The 21,036-nt window shown below is 43.4% G+C and overlaps 1 protein-coding gene across 7 annotated transcripts in view; it reads right to left on the bottom strand.

Annotated features, from left to right (window-relative positions):
- PLXNB1 (plexin B1) overlaps positions 1 to 21,036 on the bottom strand; it is a 180,345-nt gene that overhangs the window by 32,894 nt on the left and 126,415 nt on the right. For 6 of the 7 annotated variants that reach the window (XM_039369307.1, XM_039369310.1, XM_039369311.1 and 3 more), the window contains 9 exons: positions 20,796 to 20,921; positions 18,995 to 19,117; positions 15,189 to 15,282; positions 14,381 to 14,547; positions 11,650 to 11,801; positions 9,945 to 10,050; positions 6,584 to 6,720; positions 3,409 to 3,585; positions 1,559 to 1,736 (listed from right to left, as the gene is read on the bottom strand). In XM_039369307.1, the coding sequence (XP_039225241.1) occupies positions 1,559 to 1,736; positions 3,409 to 3,585; positions 6,584 to 6,720; positions 9,945 to 10,050; positions 11,650 to 11,801; positions 14,381 to 14,547; positions 15,189 to 15,282; positions 18,995 to 19,117; positions 20,796 to 20,921 (1,260 nt within the window). The remainder of the gene's footprint in view (positions 1 to 1,558; positions 1,737 to 3,408; positions 3,586 to 6,583; positions 6,721 to 9,944; positions 10,051 to 11,649; positions 11,802 to 14,380; positions 14,548 to 15,188; positions 15,283 to 18,994; positions 19,118 to 20,795; positions 20,922 to 21,036) is intronic. The other variant, XM_039369309.1, reaches the window with a different exon arrangement.

The following is a 21,036-nucleotide window of genomic DNA, read 5'->3' as shown; positions in this document are numbered from 1 at the left end:
ATAATCAGAGAAGCCATCGAGATAGAAAAACGCCCACACAGCATGAACAAGCGAGATGATACCTCCCGCCTACCAGCCATTTGGAAACCTGCCCTTATTGACAAACGACTCCCTAACCCCAAAATCTTAAACCCCTCTGCAACTCAGACTAACCTGAGCACAACCAAACAGAACACTCCCCCAGCCAATCAGAGCACAGCCAAGCCCCTAACCATTCAGAACACACCTCCACCCAATCAGAACACAGCCAAGCTCCCACCCAATCAGTTCATACCCCCACTGGCAGTTAAAAGGAAGAAACAGCTAAAACCACACATTGCTGCTCAAAGCACGAAGCTAAAAACACCAGCCTGAAGATGACGAATGTGACTTCGTCGAAACGTTGCCAAGACACTTCCAATTTTACGCGGGAGAAAACCCGAACAACCAAAGACCTATATACAAATACCCGCGAAAACCTCAGAAATATAATATATATATATATATATATATATATATATATATATATATATATATATATATATATATATATGTAAAAAAAAGCAGTCAACAGTTTGAACTTTTCCACATTTATGATCATTTCAGCATCCTCATGGTAATGTGATCAAAACTTGGCAACTGGCTCACATTTATGATATTTGCACTGTCCCGGGGTCATCTGAACACCTCCCATGAACTTCTCACAAGCAAAGTCAATAGGGAAGCCAGATTCACTTAACAACCGTGTTACTAACAACTGCAGTGATTCATTTAACTATGGGAAGGAAATAAAATGGGGCAAAACGCACAACTGTCTTGCTTAAAAACAGAAATGTGGGGCTCTACTGTGATCGTACGTTGAGGACTATCTGTTCCACTGTCAAGCTCTTCTTACTGTTTGGGAAGTTGTTTCTAATACTCAATTAGAATTTGCCTTCCTGTAAGTTAAACTCATGCTTTTTATAGTCAGGACTCTGGATAAATGGGGGACTGGTCTTTACCATCTGGGTCATCTCAAGAATAGAACATGGCTCTTTTCCCCATCAGCTGAAGCCAAATGGCTCTGGCTGTTGGAACAATATCCAAACTTTTGAACTGTCTTCAATCCACCTGATTCTTCTTGGCTCTGAAGAGAGCAGAACATGGTTCTATTCTCCAGCTGGGATCCCTCTAGAACAGTGGTTCTCAACCTTTTTAATGCCGCGACCCCCCAACTGGTCGTAAGTCGAGGAGTACTCAACCAGTTGTAAGTCGAGGACTTCAACTGGTGCAGCACCGTTTGCAGAATGGGACTTTTGGTGGGCTCAGCAGGGCAGAGACAGCCTGGACAATTCCTATTGGCTTTTGAAAGCCAATAGAATTAGACTCTATTCAAGAGAGTCTATTCTATTGGCTTTCAAAAGCCAATAGAATAAAAGGGAGTAGCACAGCTAAGGAAAAGGGGAAAAAAATGGCAGACTGTGTTGTTTGGCGACCTCCGTGAAATGGTCGTTCAACCCCAAATGGGGTCCCGACCCACAGGTTGAGAACCACTGCTCTAGAATTAACTTGAAACAGGCTAATAGAGATATTTTTTTACCTCACTTACCTGCTGGACACTGCAGAGAGCATTCTCTCGACATTCTGTTTCTGGAATAATCCTACGCCATCTTCCCACTCCCCGACGTCGGCGCTCCAAGGGTGAAACTGTGACACGGACCTTTGGCCACTGCACGACATCAAGGTTATGCCCACGAACTCTTATCTCTCGCCCACCACTGAAATAATGCATACGGATTTGTATAAACATTAATGGTTTAGTTTTGGTATTTGAAGTGATGCGATTGTTTCATTAAGGCAGGGGTGGGCAACTGTGGCCCCTTCACGGACTAGGGACTTCAACTCCCAGAATTCCTGAGCCAGCCATTCATTCATACTGGTTCAGGAATTCTGGGAGTTGAAGTCCACAGGTTCTAAGGGGCCATAATTGCCCACCTCTGCATTAAGGTAACGAAAGACAATCCCAGGGTGATTCTTTGCAGCCTCATAGATCCTATCACATTTGCCTCATCAGGCAGCGTAGAACAGGAGATGGCAACTTGATCCTGTCCAAATGGTTCAGAGTACAACTCATGGCCACTCAACCCCCTGTCTGGGGCCAATAAGAGCAGTAGTCGAAATAGATTGTGGGTTAGTAACAGATTGTGTCCCACTGATATAATAACAACAACAGACTTGGAACAGATGTTGGAGGTCTTCTAGTCCAACCCCCTGCTCAGGCAGGAAACCCTATACCATTTCAGACAAATGGTTGTCCAGTCTTTTCTTAAAAACTTCCAGTGTTGGAGCACCCACAACTTCTGAAGGCAAGATGTTCCACTGATTAATTGTTCTAGAGTTTGAATTTGCATATAAATATAGAGTTTGAATTTACAATTAATGGACCAATAATCTAACAAAGATTAAGGCAGCCTCCTATATTTCTATTCGAATAACCTTATTGTATTCCACATTCTTATTCCACGATTTAAGGAAAATCACCTGAAAATAGCCAAAACATAACAACTATGAAACAATTGTGATATCCAACAGCAGATGTTCAGAGTTGTCTGCCTGCCTGTGCAAATTATTGGTGCTTTGTAGAGAAAATATGTGGGTTCACTGGATGATAATCACTACCCTGCAGTGGGCAGAATGCTAAATTAATAGTGGAAACTCTTTTTCAATCATGCTATCCAAAGGTCCATCTTGTTGGTAACAGGACACAACTCTGACAACTGCAGATACGTTGGCTGAAAGAATTTCTCCGTCTGACCCCCAAGAACTGCTACTGGTTGGAGAATTTGATCTGATCTGGGGAATTTGTAATAGGGGATACAAAACCTACACTGGCTGCTTTCTCCTCAGGAAGACTAACTAGTTTTTGATAAAGATTAGCTTCTCCTTTATGTGGACCAGAACATCATCATCAAGAGATTTGGAAGACCGCTACATCTGATGGTCATCAGCAGCATGGAACCTATAGGCATGATGGCACCCATGCTCTTCCTCAAATGGTAACTGTTGGATCTCAACATTAAATCTATATATAAAATTGGAAAATGACTGAAAACGCATTAGATTTGTCCCCACTGTCTTCTGAGATTTTGCTTTAGTTTTAATTATTATTTTATGTTGGCCTCTATACCAGGAACCACTAGCGTAGTTTTCAGGATGCGCCAGTGATCTCCACACCGCAGGTGCTGAAACATCAATAGATAGCATGACAGAAACCTGCAGGTTATTTAATCCTTAAATGTTAAAATACCCCAGCATAAGATAGAATAGGGATTTGCCCCTCTTTAGACACCACTGGACTCCTAAAATTATCAATCCTAGTCAACCATGAGCAGAAGGGATAGGATTTCCAACCACAAAGCCTCATCTCAGATCTGTCCTATTTGTTGTTACCTCTGGAAACTCTTGGCTGGTTCTGCATAGGTGATATTGGGATCAAGGGTGTATTTGAAGAAGGAATGCTCCAACCTCCGTTCTTGATCACCGTATTTGACTGTGACGGAAAACTCTGTAGACACATTACTGGCGCTTGTCTGGCACAGCAACTCATGCTCCTGCATCTCAGAATGACTTTAGAGGAAAAGGAAAGCAAGAGAAACATATAAACTTACTCTAGAAAATATTACAGTTTAGCAACAGCGTAAAACAATGAAACTTCACTGAAAAAGACAATTTAAAAGCCATTAAAAGCCGCGAGAGTGATTGTGGGTGCACCAAGGTATACCCACGTGTCACCTATCCTCCGCGAGCTGCACTGGCTTCCTGTGGGTCTCCGGACGCAATTCAAGGTGTTGGTTATCACCTTTAAAGCCCTTCATGGCTTAGGACCAGGTTACTTACAGGACCGCATACTGCCGCATAGTTCCCAGAGACCCCGGAGGTCCCACAGATTGGGCCTCCTTCAGGTCCCGTCGGCCAGACAATGTCGGCTGGTGGGCCCTCGGGGAAGGGCCTTTTCTGTGGTGGCTCCGACCTGGTGGAATCAACTTCCCCCCAAGATTCGAACTGCTCCCACCTTGCTGGCCTTTAAGAAAGCCATTAAAACTCTCCTGTTCGGCAGGCCTGGGGTTGATGTTTTATTGTTATATTTATTGTTTTAATTTTGTACGCCGCCATGAGTCCCTAGGGATTGGGCGGCATATAAATTTTAAAAATAAATAAATAAATTTGTATTTGTGGGTAAGGCTGGGCATTTTGTGGCCTACTGTAAAATATCTTCCAGGTTTCCAGGAGCCGCCAAGAGGAGGAGGTGAGAAGACAGTTTGCCTTTTTTCCTCAACCCATAAATTGTAAGAACATTCCTAGATTCTACCTTGCCATAAAAATGAATCCCATCTAAATGCATAGCCAGTGTGTAATGAAAGAGAAGGAGCTACAAGAGACCATGGATATATGCTGCCTCCAGGGAAACCCTGATTCCTTTCCCTGATTTTATTAAACATTAAAAACATTTTCATGAGATGTTCCTGAATCTTCAGTTATATTTTTTTTTATTACAGATAAAAGCTTAGATTCTAGACTTTTGTTCTTAGGGACCTATAAAGGAAAATGATGCGAAAAGCATTCTGTCATAATAAACAATAATTGGTATAAAGCAAATTTTCTCCATCCTTTCCCATGTCCTGTCTTAATGGCACTGGGAAGCCACAAAACTCGTGTTTTTAATTTGATAACCATTTTGTTTTATTAATGTTTGAAACAATGAATAGTGCATTCCTAATCCTATCTATTCAGAATTATTTCCTTGGAATTACAAAGGATTTATTCCCAACTATGCATAGGATTACAACTTAAAACAGATTTAATAGGTTTTGACTAATGGATTCCTCCTATCCCAAATATATGACACACATCATAACAAAACTTTTGAATATAAACCCAGTAAGAATGGGACTGAGTAGGATCTCTGTCAAATCTGCTTCTTAAAAGTGTAGGATAGAGATATGGGAAGAAAAATATTCAGTTCTTATCTGAATAAGACTAGGTCTAATTTTGTGTCTTTTAACCAATATATGTGTAAAAAATAAATGATGCTTTAAAAAAAGCATAAAGTAAGAGCAAGTCTATAGAAAATGCAAAAATACATGAAAATAATGTACTAAAATGCATTGGGGAAATTGCTGGCAAAATATATAGTATATCTAGACCACAGGTCGGCAACCTGCGGCTCCGGAGCCGCATGCGGCTCTTTGAGCCTTCCCCTGTGGCTCCCAGCCTCCTCTGCCTTTGCAGAGAGAGACAGAGACAGAGAGAGGCAATTGCGCTTCCCTGCCTCTCTCTCTCTCTCTCTCTCTCTCTCTCTCTCTCTCTCTCTCTCTCTCTCTCTGTGTGTGTGTGTGTGTGTGTATGTGTAAAAGAGAGTGCACTCACATTGTTCTCCGAGGAGCTGAAAAGCTTTCTAGGCGGAGCTCCTCCCTTTGCTGCGTCTCTGCAGGAAACAGGAAGGGCAGGAGAGAGCTAGCTAGCCCAGCTAGGCTGACTCAGGAATTCTGGGAGTTGAAGTCCATGAGTCATAAAAGAGACGAGGTTGCCTACCCCTGAGATTGTTGAAGAACAACTTGAAGCTTGCCAGGTGAGCAGCAGATGGGGGGGGGAGAAAGAGAGAGAGAGAAAGAGAGAGAGAGAGGGAGGGGGAGAGAGAGAGGAAAGAGAGAGAAAGAAAGAGAGTGGGGGAAGAGGAGTGGCAGACCAAGGGCAGAGAGGGAGGGAGGGAGAGAGACAGAGAGAGAGAGACCCTTTTGACATCTAAAATGAAGATAACACTTCATATATCCTTTTTTTACCTGTGTGTGTATGTAATTTTATTCTCTTAAAGCATTCTCTCGGTGATCATTGTTTTAATAGTATGGATATTCCCAAGAGTCATATTTTTACTTTTATTTTTAATGTGCGTGTGTGTGTGTATATACACACACATACATAAACACACACTCTCTCTCTCTCTCTCTCTCTCTCTCTCTCACACACACACACACACACACACACACACACACCTATAATAAAGATAAAAAAGGATATATGCAGTGTTATCTTCATTTTAGATATCAAAAGGGTTTTGCGGCTCCCGGTATTTTGTTTTTGGTGGGAAACGGGTTCAAGTGGCTCTTTGAGTGTTTTGGGTTGCCTACCCCTGATCTAGACCAACTAAAAAGAAAATGGAAAAGATACACAAATGGAAAACTGAAAATTCAGAAACTGGATTAATTTGCAAAAATGAGATCAAAACCCTCCAATCTTCCAGAAGGCAGGCAGATTGGAGATTCAAGTGCTCCTGGTCTTTCATTTAAGGGGACAAGGGTGGATGAGGATCTTCAACCAACCATAAAAAGCAGGAATTTCTGCAGGCCCCCCCCCCCAGGTGAATTCCAACCCGATAGCAAAAGTTGTCTTTGATCGTGCATGTACATGTCAGTAGTATATCAATCTCTGCATGTCCATATAATTGTATGTATACATGGGGTGGAATAGCTGGATTCCAACAAGCCACATCTCAGAGCCAATGTTCTTACAACCTCAAACTAGAAGCAAATCTGGAAAAAGTTGCTACTGCCAGCCCCTACTTTCTTACATGTAGCAAGCGAAGTGTCCCACCCAAATGCTGATTCTTCTAGGATTTCCAGTCAGTAGCTTGGATCCGGTCAGCGTGAGGCTGGTTCCTCCTGCTTTGGGGCCTCGAACTGGAGAAATGAATTTCAGCTCTGGATTCTGCAGAGAAGAGCGGGAGAAGAATGGCTGTATCAGAAAAGGCAAGATGCCCAGGCAAAAAATGCAGGTGCTTGAGGAGTGAGGGTGCTAGTCCTCTTCAAACCATCAGTGCATTGAATAACAGGGTCCTCTAAATTGCTGAGGGTGACCTGTGTTGCTCCAGAGCCAATTTTTGCTCGGGAAACCAAATTCTTTTCACCCAGTTCACACTGCTCTTTAGGAAAAAGATTGATGAGTAAAATCCCCTGGGACGATACAAAACAATCGGGCTGCCAAGACTATGTATGACCCTGTTCACTGAACCAGGCTCCACGTGAAAGCATCAAGAGGTGAGAGGTGAAGTGGGAACTTATGGTCCTCTGAACTATCTAACACTCCAATTTGTACCAGTCCTACCCAGCATAGCAGTAAGTACTTCTCAAATTACAACCATTGGTTTAGTAACTGTTTGGAGTTACAGCACTGAACAAAATGATTTACAATTGTTCGTTGCACCTACAACTATTGCAACATCCCCACGCTCACAAGATCAGAATTCGGGCACTTGGGCAACTGGTAGGTATGTACAACGGTTGCAACGCCCTCGGGTCACATGATCACCGTGACCTTCTTCCCAGCTGCTTTCTGAGAAGCAAAGTCCTTGGGGGAAGCTGGACTCTCTTAATGACCGCGTGATTCACTTAACAATTGCAGTGATTCATCTAGCAACTGTAGCAAAAAAAAAAGGTTGTGAAATTGGGTGCAACTCACTTAACGACCGATTTGCTTAGCAACAGAAATTCTGGTCCCAATTGTGATCCGTAAGTCAAGGACCAACTGCTCTCAGTGATGATGGGAGTTACAAGATCCCCATATCACTACATTACTGGATCAGTTGATAGGAAATGATTTTTATATCTGGTAGATCTTATTTTCGGTTCTAATTTATATGAAAGCTGGAACATGACTGTTGAAGTAAAGACAAGGATAGAAAAAGCCCGAACAGCATTCTTCAAAATGAAAAAGGTCTTCTGCAGTCATGACATAAGCCTAAGACTGAAAATCAGGCTTGTCAGATGCTATATTTTTTCTATCCTGCTCTATGGAGTAGAGAGCTGGTCTCTGACAGAAGGCCACCTGAAGAGACTAGAAGCATTGGAAATGTGGATTTACAGGTGACTGTTACGTGTAAGCTGGGTTGACAAGATCAGAAATGAGGTGATCAGCCACCTGGGAAAGCCAAGGGAAATCATCAAAACAATTAAAAAACAAAAATTAGAATATTTCGGACATGTGATGCGACACCCTTAAAATACAGCATACTCCATTTAATCCTCCAGGGAAAGATTGAAGGCAAATGAGGTCCAGACAGAAGAAGAACATCGTGGCTTCAAAATCTAAAGGATTGGTTTGGACAAAACTCAGCAGCACTTTTTTGTGTGGCTGCTGATAAAAACAGGATCGCCAACGTCCGATAACGGATATGGCACAAGAAGAAGAAGATCTTATTTAGAAGCACAAGAGTGTTTTAGCACTACCTGCACACATTGTTGCCTTGTTGATGTACCTGTTGTGGTTCACACAGCTACATGTTTCTGGCTTGTACAGATTGTAAGAAATTGCACGTACTAATTCGGAATAGGAATACAGGCATTCCTTGACTTGAGACCACACCTGAGCCCAAAATTTCTGTTGCTAAGCGAGACAGTTGTTAAATGAGTTTTGCCCCATTTTACGATCTTTCTTGCCACAGTTGTTAAGTGGATCACTTCAGCTGTGATTCACTTAATCATGTGTTAGCAACACGATTCATAAATGAATCTGGCTTCCCCCACTGACTTTGCTTGTTAGAAGGTCGCAAACGGGGATTGCGCGACCCTCAGGACACACTGCAATTGTCGTAAATATGAGTCATCAGCATTTTGATCACGTGGCCACGGGGATGCTGCAAGGGTTGTTAAGTGTGAAAAATGGTTGTAAGTCACTTTTTTCCAGGCCACTCAACTCCCAACTACTCTGGCTAGATTACGAGTAAGAATAAAACATCGTAAAACACAAAGAAAAAATCGTGAGCAACTCCTAAAAAAACCTACAACCAAAGAGAAACCCGTTTAATGAGAGTCCATGGAGATTCTCAGCCATCCCGGTCATGGCTGTCCCAAAGGTGGTTTTTCAAGGGGCATCTGGACTTCAAGCAAAAACAAAGAAAGTCCAGTTGCCTTTTGAAAAAGCACCTTTGGGGCAGCCATCTAATAAGGCTCACCCATTTTTCTGTCCCTCTGAAACTGAGTGCAACAAATGAAAGAGACTATTTTTTTGTTTGATGTGTGAAGGTGTTCCATCCCAACAGGTAAACCTGACTGGGGGGAGCACCTATGCCAGTGGTGGCAAACCTATGGCACGCATGCCAGAGGCGGCACTCAGAGCCCTCTGTGAGCACGCGCCATTGCTCCAGCCCGCATGGAGCAGCGTAGCCAAAAACATGACAGCCAGGCAGCAGGGACAAGACTCTGCCTTTGCGCCCTGACACATGCAGATGCTGCTGGGTGCGGGTGGAAGGTGTGGCTGCCATGGCGCTACAAGGCCACCTGGGTAATCTGCGGCGGGCCATGGAGGCAGTGAGTGGCCCTGCGAGTGCAGGGGCGGAGCAGGGGGCGGAGTGGGGGTGGAGCAGGGGCAGGTGGCGGAGCAGGTGGGCGGGCCAGGGGTTTTTGGGCACTCGGTCTCTAAAAGGTTCGCCATCACTGACCTATGCACATAGGCAATTGTTTTCCATGTCCCGTTTGTAATAACTAGTGGTATACAGTATAGGCTAGTTACTGCTGCTGACTCTACACATAAATAGGATATGTCCCTGTTAGGTGAGAGTTTTCTAACCCTTGCAAATGTATCGATAGAAGAAAATAATTGTAGTTCAGGGTTGAACTCTCTCTGTGTGTGTGTGTGTGTGTGTGTGTGTGTGTCCTTGGTGCTCTCTGAGCTTGGCTGTTCTTTAGCAAAAGTTTCATTACCAAGCAAGATCACAGCATCAGTGAGCTCTGATGATATTATCTAGTTTGGTAATGAAACATTTGCAAGAAAACAACCGAGCACCAAGGACCTCTTGCAAATGTCCTGGGATTAACTCCATGAATGATACCCGATGCATTATTTGGGGCTTCAATTAAGGATGGGTGACTTCTGCTTTTCCTGGAAGTCACCCGTCCCCTTGTCCAATCTCCCCTTGAGCTGTAGACTTATTTTACCTGATAGGTGAATACATGAGCAGAGATGCCTTGCCCACCTCCAGGGACTTCCACGACCACATGCCCGGATCTCTCTGTGCCGCTTCTGCCCGTGGTGCATACGATACTGCAGGACAAGGGCAGAAGAGAGGATGGAGAAGAATCCCCCACCAAGGTGCACCACATGGGCTGCTCTAAACCTGAGTTAATGAGAGGGGGGGCACTTTTAGCTCTTGGCCTGGTGGGGGAGGAGACGTCACCCACCTGAAGACTTATCCTGTTGAGCAAATGACTTTCTTCCACAGTCTGTGACCTGGATCGCTTTCTTGAGCCAAGAGCCTGGCAAATACACCTTTTGGGCAACGCAGGAAATTCTGTGTGAACGTGCGTGTTTGTGATGACCCAAATTCACAGCGTAAGGATGAGTGGACTCTGGATACCTTTCAATGCCTTGATCTAGTATACTGCATTTGTCACCCACCTTTCATATGAGAAATCCTCTTCTGTGTTCAAATGTGTGATTTGCTTCATCCGATTCCCTAGTTTTCGATTATACAGGATCTCTCAAAGCACAGCTTTGTCAGAGACATACAGTCAGCAAAGTAGCGGCCTATCCATTGAAGATCATTCTCCTATGTTATTGCAGGTGAGTTTGGTTACAGAACTGAAGTTTTCAGTTTCAAGAACTAAAATAACCAGAATCAGGGTAGATGGCCATTTCGGTCTTTATTCTTTTAGATTGGCATTTCTGGCGGACTTCGATTCAACTTCAACTCTCTGGTAGCTGGGGAGTCCTGAGAGTTGAAGTCGATCCATCTTAAAGTTGCCAAGGTTGAGAAAAACACTGATCTAGATGTTGCTGGAGTTCAATTCTTAATCTATCGCTGTACAATCTACCAATAGCTGGGGAACTATGGGTTCCCTATCCCAGCGATCAACCTTTCCTTCTTTGTCCCAACAGGAGCAAATAGCAGCCACAATCAAAGTTTTTTTCCCTCATGCTTTTATGAATATTATCCCACAAGTGAGTTCATGGACAAAACAGCTTAAATGGCAGAAGACCAAATTTGAACTTGTCCTATTGACTTGGGACAAAGAAAACACGGAGTCAAGTAGCTGTCCTACCTTCATTGCTTTACAATTCCCAGTACCTTATAAAATATGAATCAGGGAAAAGTGTCCAATAGGGCAGTGTTTCCCAAACTTGACAATTTTAAGGCATGTGGACTTCAACTCCCAGAATTCCACAGCCAGCATTGCTGGCTGTGGAATTCTGGGAGTTGAAGTCCTCATGCCTTAAAATTGTCAAGTTTGGGAAACACTGCAATAGGGCAACCAGTATTTTTTTTTATTTGGAGATGATGTAGCTTTGGTTTGCTTGCATCTGCTAGGTTTGGTTGGACTAGCAGGTTTCTGTGAAGATATGTCTTAAACTTCATGCTAATCTACCAGAGTTTCAGATTTCAGCCTGTCACTAGCAGAGAGTTTTTCTCCTGTCAATAAAGCTGATCCCATGAATTCCAGTAGCCCATGACAACCCTACTCAACTCTCAGCAGTTGGACTAAAGAAGCTGGTGAGAAGTTAAGATAGTGCTACTGCTGATGGAAAGGCCACCATCTGCTTAAGGGAGAAGGACAGAAATGTTCACCCACTATATACACTACATAGCTATGCCATGGAAAAGTGGCATTCTTATTGCCGTGAGCCCGTTGGATAGGCGCTTACCTGCTGGAGATTTCATACACCAGAGCATCAACTTCACAGGGGATTCCTGCAACTGTGACAGTCTCTGCAATATCTTGATGCTTCTGCCCAAGGTTTGAACCCGTGATGGTGATTCTGGTTCCACCTTCAACCAGACCAGTTAGGGGGTACACCTGATAACCACAGAAATATTTTTTTTTTACTTTTTACTTTATTTATTCAATTTCTATAGCCGCCCATCTAAGTCAATGACTCTGGGCGGCTTACAATTCAAAAAAATAGATTACAATTAAAACACTAACATCATTTTAAAACAATGAGGAACAATAAAAACACCCCAAATCAACATACGTAGCAGCCAAGAAACTTGCAGCTGAGATATATTATCTGATTACTTGAAAACTACACTAAATTGGTGAGCATGATGGCTTATCTAATGCACCACACACTAGAAACAGACCAATAATGATCTTTAATCTTTATAATTCCTTGCTGATGGGACACACATAATATTGGCATAAACAAGATGGAAAGCCAATAGGGTAGTGGTCTAGGGGTGAAGACACTTGCCTCCCACTCAGAAGGTTGCAAGTTTAATCCTAGGTAGCAGCAGATATTTCTCTCTTAGGGCTCAAAGAACAAATATCTACTGTGAACTCCACACAGGCGTCAGGAAGGGCATATGGCCAGTAAATGCTCAGCTTCATCCAGTTGCCCTGACTCTGCCCTGAATTAAGAGAATACAGGGTCATAAAAAGAAAAAGAAAAACAAGATGTAAGGCAGGGCTTTCCAGATTTGTCCTCTAGTCCATTAATTAGAATGCTATTCAGATTTCACCAGATGAACTTGCTATTATGGGATAGGTAGCTTGAGTCTGACTTTGCTTGCAAAACTGGTCACTGCATCCTAAATTTTAAACTCATGGACTGAAGGATGGCTAGACTCAGCATTCATTTTTCTATTCTTGTATCCCGTCCCCACATTGTTGCCAAATTCTGATGCATGACATTCAAGGGACACACTTTGTGTGTGTCTAGTTCCCAGAGGCAACCATATGAGTGAGTTGCAGCAAAAACAACAAACACTTCAAAATGCCATAAAACTCTTTTTTGTTTTTGCTGCCATTGACTATCACGGTTGGAAACGGTGAACATGATAGCTTGGAAGTTGTGGTCTAGACAGCATGGCTTCCTTTGATGAAGGGAGTGGAATCCATGTTGTCACCATGGATTCCTTGTGTCTGAGAAGGTCTTTCTGCCTACACCATGACTTGTGGACTGTCATCTTGTAGTAATTCACAAGTCAGTCTTCTTTATAGTGGCACAGACCTATTGTAATTCTCTCTTCAGGAGAATCTGTTGTGAGAACTTGTAATGAAATTTCTCTATTCATCCTTATATGTTTTAAGGATTAGTTTTGTTCCTGGCCCCATCCCTTTATAATGCATGTGAGTTATTTATTGTTTTTTATGTTTTTGTAAATTTATCAGTTGTGTCTTAATCCTTTTTATGCCTATCTCTGAAATGTTTAAACAGAAAGCAACCTACATACATATTAATCTGTTTACCTTTTAAGGCACTATAAAAATCTCTGTTGTTTTGGGTTTTGTTCACTGTTGATTTTCTTCTGATCTTATCAAGGCCTTTAAACATGTCTGCTTAACGTTTTCTGATTTTCTGCCTTTGCTTTATCACCTTTTTTCATCTTTCCATGTCCCCCTGTTTGTTTTCACTGCTATTACATGTTTCTCTTTTAAATCTATTTTTCTTCTTTTCTGTATATGTTGTTTTCTGGGATAATTCTCTCCTACTTGCCCTCTGTTCATTATCATCTCATCTCTCTTCCATCTTCTTTAAAAACCACTTCCTCAGTGAAGCCGTTCTTTAAATTTCAGTGTAATATTGATTTCTCTTGTCAAGGTCAAGTCTGTGGAAAAGCTTGTGAACATGAAGGGGGAGCTATGAACATTATTCTCTGATTCCGTGGTCTTACAGATACTTATCAAGATAGCTCGTGTAAATAAGACTCAGTCCCTTCCTATATACATTTTATGTATTTTTCAGAACAAAGCAACGCTCATGAATTATATATACGAGGCTCAATTTTTAGAGTACAAAAACTATCCTGTTATATTACCCTTCAGATTGAGACTTACAGCTTCATTTGATCTTAATGGTCTAACTGTGTAGCCAAATGCAATTGCTCCAAAAGGACACGCTTCCTGCCTGCAATCTGTATGTGAGATTGAGCACACGGCAGATCAAAAGCCAACGTGCCTTTGCTTTCTCTCTTTAGCAGGAAGCTGGAGACAGAATCAGGTTTTTTTCTTTTTCTTTCCACCTGCACACCCTTAAGAGCCTGTTGCTCCAGCTGAATGAAGAGGCACATCTCTTAACTTCCTGTCTTCAAATTCTACTAGCATTTTATACGTTATTTTATGCTTTAATACACTTACAACTATTACAAGCTGCTCTGTGTTGTGCATAAACAATAGAAAAGTCCCAGATCTTTCTATCATTGAGGAGTTTCAGAACTTTAGTGAGGTGCAGAATCAACGTAGCCTGCTGGAAACAAATGGAAACCTCTACTATTCCTTCTCCAAAGGAAGCTGATGCTTCCTAGGACGAGAAGCTCTTCAGCTGCTATATCAGAACTAGCCATTATCTTCACCAGCATTCTTACAAGCACCCTACATTCCGTGGATTTTTTCACCAAGAATCTGGCTTCCGTCACACTGGGACAGTTACTCACTGCATGAATCAGTGGGGCCGGGCAGGTGTCTGCAACTTCTTCTTTGCAGGAGTCTTGAAATAGGCAGCTAGGCTGCTCTCCTCCACACCAGACACAGCTGTACTTGGCATCAGCGGTTTGGCAGCGGCTGCAATCTAAGTGTCCCACCGAGCAGTTGTATAAAGTCACTGAAGAGAAAGAGACACATTGAGATGGGCATTAGTAGGGTCCATACAGCAATTCTTTGGATACAGAAACCAAATGATACAAGAAACAGAAGGGATTTAGCAAGCAATTTCCTTCCTCCCTCCCTCCCTTCCCTATGCCTTCCCTTCCTTCTTCCTTCCTTCCTTCCTCCCTCCCTCCCTATGCCTGCTTTCCTTTCCTATGCCTTCCTTCCTTCCTTTCCATCCTTCCTCTCTTCCTCCCTATGCCTTCCTTCCTTTCCTTCCTTCCTTCCTCCCTTCCTATGCCTGCTTTCCTTCCCTATGCCTGCCTTCCTTCCTTCCTTCCTTCCTTCCTTCCTTCCTTCCTTCCTTCCTTCCTTCCTTCCTTCCTTCCTTCCTTCCTTCCTTCCTTCCCACCCAGTCTTGATAGGCACTAGGTTTTGCCTACTAAAATCCCTTCTTCAACAGCCCCACTGGCTCCTAGTTCATTTCAGAACACAACTCAGTCCCTTGCAAGCGAGCTCCATCAAGGCAAATCAAGATATGACTAGAAACCATCACAACTCTCTGATTTCACAAAACAAAGGCTATTTTGTCTATAGCCACTCCCAATGTTGTTTTTATTAAGCCACGAGGATAGCCCTGTGCCCTTTCCCTGTTACCATGGAGATCTTCAATGCTGTCCACACGGAGATGCCGTTTCCGCTGGACGAAAATGACCACACTGAATTCTAATTGGGGAGCCGAGTAGCTGTACTGAAAAAGAGACACCCAAGTATTAGTCTTGCAAAACACGTAAGATTACAGGTAGTCCTCAATTTATGATCACAATTGGGACCAGAATTTCTGTTGCTAAGCAAAGCGGTTGTTAGGTGTGTTGGGCCTGGTCTCACAACCTTTTTTTTGCCACCGTTAAGTGATTCATGTGCTTGTTAAGCAAATCCGGCTTCCCCTATTGGCTTTGCTTGGAAGCCAGCTGGGAAGGCCGCAAAAGGCTACCACAGGGCTAGGCAACCTTGGCTCTTTTATGACTCGTGGACCTCAACTCCCAGAATTCCTGAGCCAGCCATGCTGACGGGAAAGGGAGAGGTTTCCAAGCTGAGCCATGCTGGCTCAGGAATTCTGGGAGTTGAAGTCCACAAGTCATAAAAGAGCCAAGGTTGCCTACCCCTGGGCTACCACATGACCTCAGGATACTACAACTCTTGTGAATACAAGCCGGTTGCCAGGCACCTGAATTTTGATCACCTGACCATCAGGGTGCTGCAACAGTTGTTAAGGGCAAGGACTGGTTGTAAGTAATTTTTTCCCCCAGCGCTGTTGTAATTTAAATAGATGCTAAACAAATAGCTATAAGCTGAGGACTACCTCTATGCTATTGGTATTTTTAAGGGGGGGGGGAGGAAAAACAATATTGGATCTAAAGATTGCCTTCAAAGTTATATTATATTTTTTTCACTTTCCCCTTCATATGTTACATAATTTTTGTACACAGGGAAAATGAAACCATAACAAACCTGATAAAAGATTACTAGTACGAGGGGCTGGATGGAATGAAGCGAGGGGTCTCCCTCTCACTCCCTACAATGCAGGAGTCCTCAATTGTGGCCACTTTAAGACTTGTGGACTTCAACTCCCAGAATTCCCCAGCCTTCTCTCTGTTCCTTTATACCAGGGGTCCTCAAACTTGGTCACTTTAAGACTTGTGGACTTCAACTCCCAGAATTCCCCAGCCAGCCATGATTTGAAGTCCACAAGTCTTAAAGTGGCCAAGTTTGAGGACCCCTGCTACAAGGCCTGGGTGAAGAGTAAGGTCTCGATGGCTCTTCTAAACAACAGCAAGCACAACTACGGAGGAGGCACCAGTCTGGGGTCTCAGTAGCCAACGTGGTTTAATTGAAGGAATTAAGGAATGACAATCCTGCAAGATGGGATGGGCAGGGAAAATACTATGGGAGACAGGTGGTCCTTCAAGTAACTAGGCCCTATACTATGTAGAGCTTTGTGGGTAGCAACCAGCACCTTGACTCATACCTGGAAGGAAACAGGCAACTAGTGCAGCAGCTCATGAAGCAGAGGTGTTACGTGGGCACATCAAAACATGACTATGTCTATTCACACTGCTGCATTCTGGAACAGCTGAAGCTTCAGAGTGCTCTTCAGAACAGCCCCCGTGTAGAGCACATATATTATGCAATTACAAGTGTTTGGGGATTTGTATAAACTTCTACAAATGTATCACTGCACTTTGTAACATGCAGTACAGCTACCTGGGCTCTTAGGGACTCTTCCTCTCACTTTGCTGCAGCAGTGCCCTGTTTTGTTTCGCCATTTCTTCCTCCTAATCATCAGACTGTTGTGTGCCTCTTGAATATACTCACTGAACTGATACTATGAGTTTAGGTTTTGTTTTTTTTTTCTCTGAAAAGTGTTTGTATTCCTTGGATTTTCCTCTTAGCATTATCAATGAGATCATCAATAATAATAGGAAGGAATAATGGAATTCTACCTTGGGGAAATGGGTTGGCTTTCTAGATTCTTGCTTTTTGCAGTTCAGATTTTAGAAATAAAAATCAAACGGTACAAGATTCTTTTCTTTTGTTAACGGCTTTCCAGATGGTTTGAATGTTCTTTTTACAAACTGATTTAGATCGTTTTAACACTCATCTTTTTACTTTTTTCCCAATTATTTCAGCTGATGACAGGAACATCTGGAGTAGTGTGAAGGATTACTCTTTTTAGCTACAATTAAATGAGTTTGCGTAATCTCAGAAAGTTAATAAACCTACTTTTAGTGTCTAAGAGCAGTGAGAAATCCCAGAGCGGTAGGCTAAATTAGAAAGTCAAAATTGTATCTTGGCAAAAAAATGGCACACAACTTCCCTATTTTTGCCAGAGATATGGATATGACCAGGACTTGATTTTGGCTCAATCAAGGCATCAGTATAGCTGAGACCAGCTACGGGACTTGGGTTTGGCTAGTCTAAAAATAAGAAGAAACCGGGAAGACATGATAGTAGTGTTCCGGTATCTGAGGGGCTGCCACAAAGAATAAGGGGTCACATTGTTCACCAGAGGGAAGGACGAGAAACAATGGTTGGAAACTGACCAAAGAGAGAAGCAACCTGGAATTAAGGAGAAACTTCCTGACAGTGAGGACAATTAACCAGTGGAACAGCTTACCCCCAGAAATCGTGGGCGCCCCATCACTGGAGATTTTTAAGAAGAGACTAAACATTCACCTGTCTGAAATGGTATAGGTTCTCCTGCTTCAACAGGGGGCTGGACTAGAAGACCTCCAAGGTCTCTTTCAGCTCTATTCTATTCTATTCTATTCTGTTCTGTTCTGTTTGTTTCCTTCCTTCTCCTGATTTTTTTCATCACTGAATATTCCAGCTAGTCACCAAGCATTTACTGGCTTTTCTGTTTCTCCCCGATTCTAGTTCCCTTTGTATCTTGGCTGTTAGATACTGAAGAGGGGGAGTAACGTATTTCAGATGACAGATTTACAAACTTTATACCCAGCCTACTTTGACTTACACTTTGGCAGCCACCGAAAATCACTCAACACGTGGGTGGTCTTTTAAAAATATCAAATGAGATGCATGGATATGTATGAGAGCCAGTTTGGGGTAATAGTTGAGGCACCAGGCTAGAAAGCAAGAGGCTGTGAGTTCTAATCCTGCCTTAGGCACAAAGCCAGCTGGGCCAGTCTCTCTCAACCCAACTCAGCTCACGGGGTTGTTGTTGGGGGGAAAATAAGAGGCAGACAGAGTACAGATACTCCTTGACTTACAACCTCAATTGAGACCACAATTTCTGTTGTTAGGTAAGATGGTTGTTAAGTGAATTTTGCCCCATTTTACAACTTTTTTTGCTACCGTTGTTCAATGAAACGCTGCAGTTGTTAAGTCAGTTAACATGGTTGCTCAATGAATCTAGTTTCCCCATTGACTTTGCTTCTCAGAAGGTCACAAAAAGTGATCAAATGACTCTGGGACACGGCAACCGTCATAAATACATGCCAGTTGCCAAGCATCCGAATTTTGATCACGTGACCATGGGGAGACTACAATGGTCGTAAGTGTGAAAAAAGGTCATGTCATATTTTTCCACTGCTGTTAAGTTCAAACAAATGGTTATTATGTCGAGGGCTATCTGTATTAGATAAGTTCACTGCCTTGAGTTATTTATAAAAATAAGAAAGGCGGTGTATAAAGCAATAAATAAATGTTGAGACCAAAGCTAGGGCAGAGGTCCCCAATCTTTTGGGCACCAGGGACCGGTTCCGTGGAGAGAGGTTTTTCCATTGAGCAGAAACTGTGTGGTTTGTATGCTGCCTACATCCTGCTTGTTTGTGTGGACCAGTTGCTGGCATGCCGTGGCCCGGTAGTGGGCCACGGACCGGGGGGGGGTTGGGAACCCCTGAGCTAGGGGAACCCTGGCTCTGCTCCCATGAAGCCCTTACCTGATGTAATTGGCACGTGATGTAGCAAATGGAGGGGTCATTTTCATCTTGTTCAATGTAAGCCTCCATGGACAAAGTCTTCCCCTCCAGAACCAAGGCACATTCATAGTCCCAAAGCTGATCCTTGAAGGGAAAGAAAAGTAGAATTGATTCTTATGAATGAGATTCCTGCACTTCTCTCCAAACCTTTCATGTAATTCTTCTGAGCTGGCCTTGGGCAAATGCATCAGTCTTCACTGTCTACAACATTTAGACCAGTGGTTCTCAACCTTTTTAATGCCGCGACCCCCAACCGGTCATAAGTCGAGGACTACTCAACCGGTCATAAGTCGAGGACTACTCAACTGGTGCAGCACCATTTGCAGAATGGGACTTTGGGCGGGCTCAGCAGGGCAGAGACAGCCTGGACAATTCCTATTGGCTTTTGAAAGCCAATAGAATTAGACTCTATTCAAATGGCAGACTGCGTTGTTTGGCGACCCACATGAAATGGTCGTTCTACCCCAAATGGGGTCCCGACCCACAGGTTGAGAACCACTGATTTAGACTATTTCAAACCCAGGTTTGTTCCATCCCATTCCCAAATCACTTTGCAAATTTGGTAATGTTTGTACGTTTCCTTTTGCATGGGCATTTTCATTCTTAACTGCTTTATCTATGCCATTTTCCCCAACATAAGCGCATTTTTGGCAATGTGTCTCACAAAGATAACATTTCTTTTGTACATGATTCCACACACAGGAGATTTCGGGCCTGGGGGTGGCTGCTGCCAGGTGTGGGAGAGATTTATGTGAGCGACTCACAACTGTCACTGCCGGCTTCTCTGCTGACTTTGCTTGTGGGAAGCCAGCAGGGAAGGTGGCAAACTGTGATCCTAGGACAGTGGTGGCGAACCTATGGCACGGGTGCCAGAGGTGGCACTCAGAGCCCTTTCTGTGGGCATGTGTGCCGTCGCCCAGACCTAGGCCTTCAGCTGGGTTTTATAAAACCTTTTCGCTTTAGGCCTCCGCTGCCGTGTGCAAAAAAAAAAAAAAAAGGTTCAGTCAATTTCAACTTTTCGCGGAAAAAAAAGATCTTGCAAAGTTGGAATTGATTGATTGAACTTTTTAGTCCCACCGTCTGCCGTTACCACCACAGCCACGCCCACCCAATGGGACACACCCACCTGGCACCCGACAATGCATAAGTGGGTTTTGCATTGCAGTTTGGGCACTTGGACTGTCCTAGGATGTTGCAACTGTTGCCTGAACAGGTTGCCAAGCATCCAGATTATGATCACGATCGGGAATGGAGAGACTTCAAGGTCTAATTGTAAGTTGTCACTCGTTCAGCACTGTCACAGTTTCCAACAGTTGCTGAACAAGTGGTTGGTGAGTGAAGACTCTCTATATAGCACTTGCTTCTGAAGGCAAGAGAGCAGGAATATACTTCACCCTTCATCTTTCCTTTCACAGCCACTAACAATGAAACCCACAAACCCATACAAAAGGCGTAAACAGGGGTGTCCTTGTGAACATTTAAGAATTGTCTCTGCCGGTTGCATTTCAATCAGCGCAGAGCAGCTGATTGGCATGCTAAGCTAGGCAATCAATCAAAGCTTTATTACTGTCCCAGACTAGCAAAATGCTAGGCTAGTGGCTCAGCACTGCTCCCAATTAGCTGGCAAAATTCCAGAAAATTTATTAATCGGCTTTCACAAGCCAGTGCAAGCTGGTTCCAGCACACCGCTAGATGTATGTCCTCTCGATAGCACAGAGTCACCACATCCTCCCACCCACCTGACCCACTGTTACAGTCTTGCCTGATAGAGATGGAAGTTTTGTCCAATCAGGGTGATCTTTCTCTGCACGTTGACCGGCATCAGAGAGGACCCCTGGATGCCTCTCACACACGGACAGGCTTCGGGCCCCCAACTGTACTCCTCCATCTGAAAGCACACAAACACACTGAAGGGAGTAAAAAAGGATTCTGCGCAGCTTGCTGTAATTAACAGAACAGAACATACACAAAATACTTAAACCAGGTTGTCTTATACAGGTAGT

This window comes from Crotalus tigris, unplaced genomic scaffold (assembly GCF_016545835.1).
Source record: "Crotalus tigris isolate CLP2741 ecotype Arizona unplaced genomic scaffold, ASM1654583v1 scf7180000021037.190999, whole genome shotgun sequence".
In the NCBI taxonomy this organism is placed as follows: Eukaryota; Metazoa; Chordata; class Lepidosauria; order Squamata; family Viperidae; genus Crotalus; species Crotalus tigris.
The sequence above is the reverse complement of the archived record's forward strand: the minus strand, read 5'-3'. Positions and strand labels throughout refer to the sequence as shown.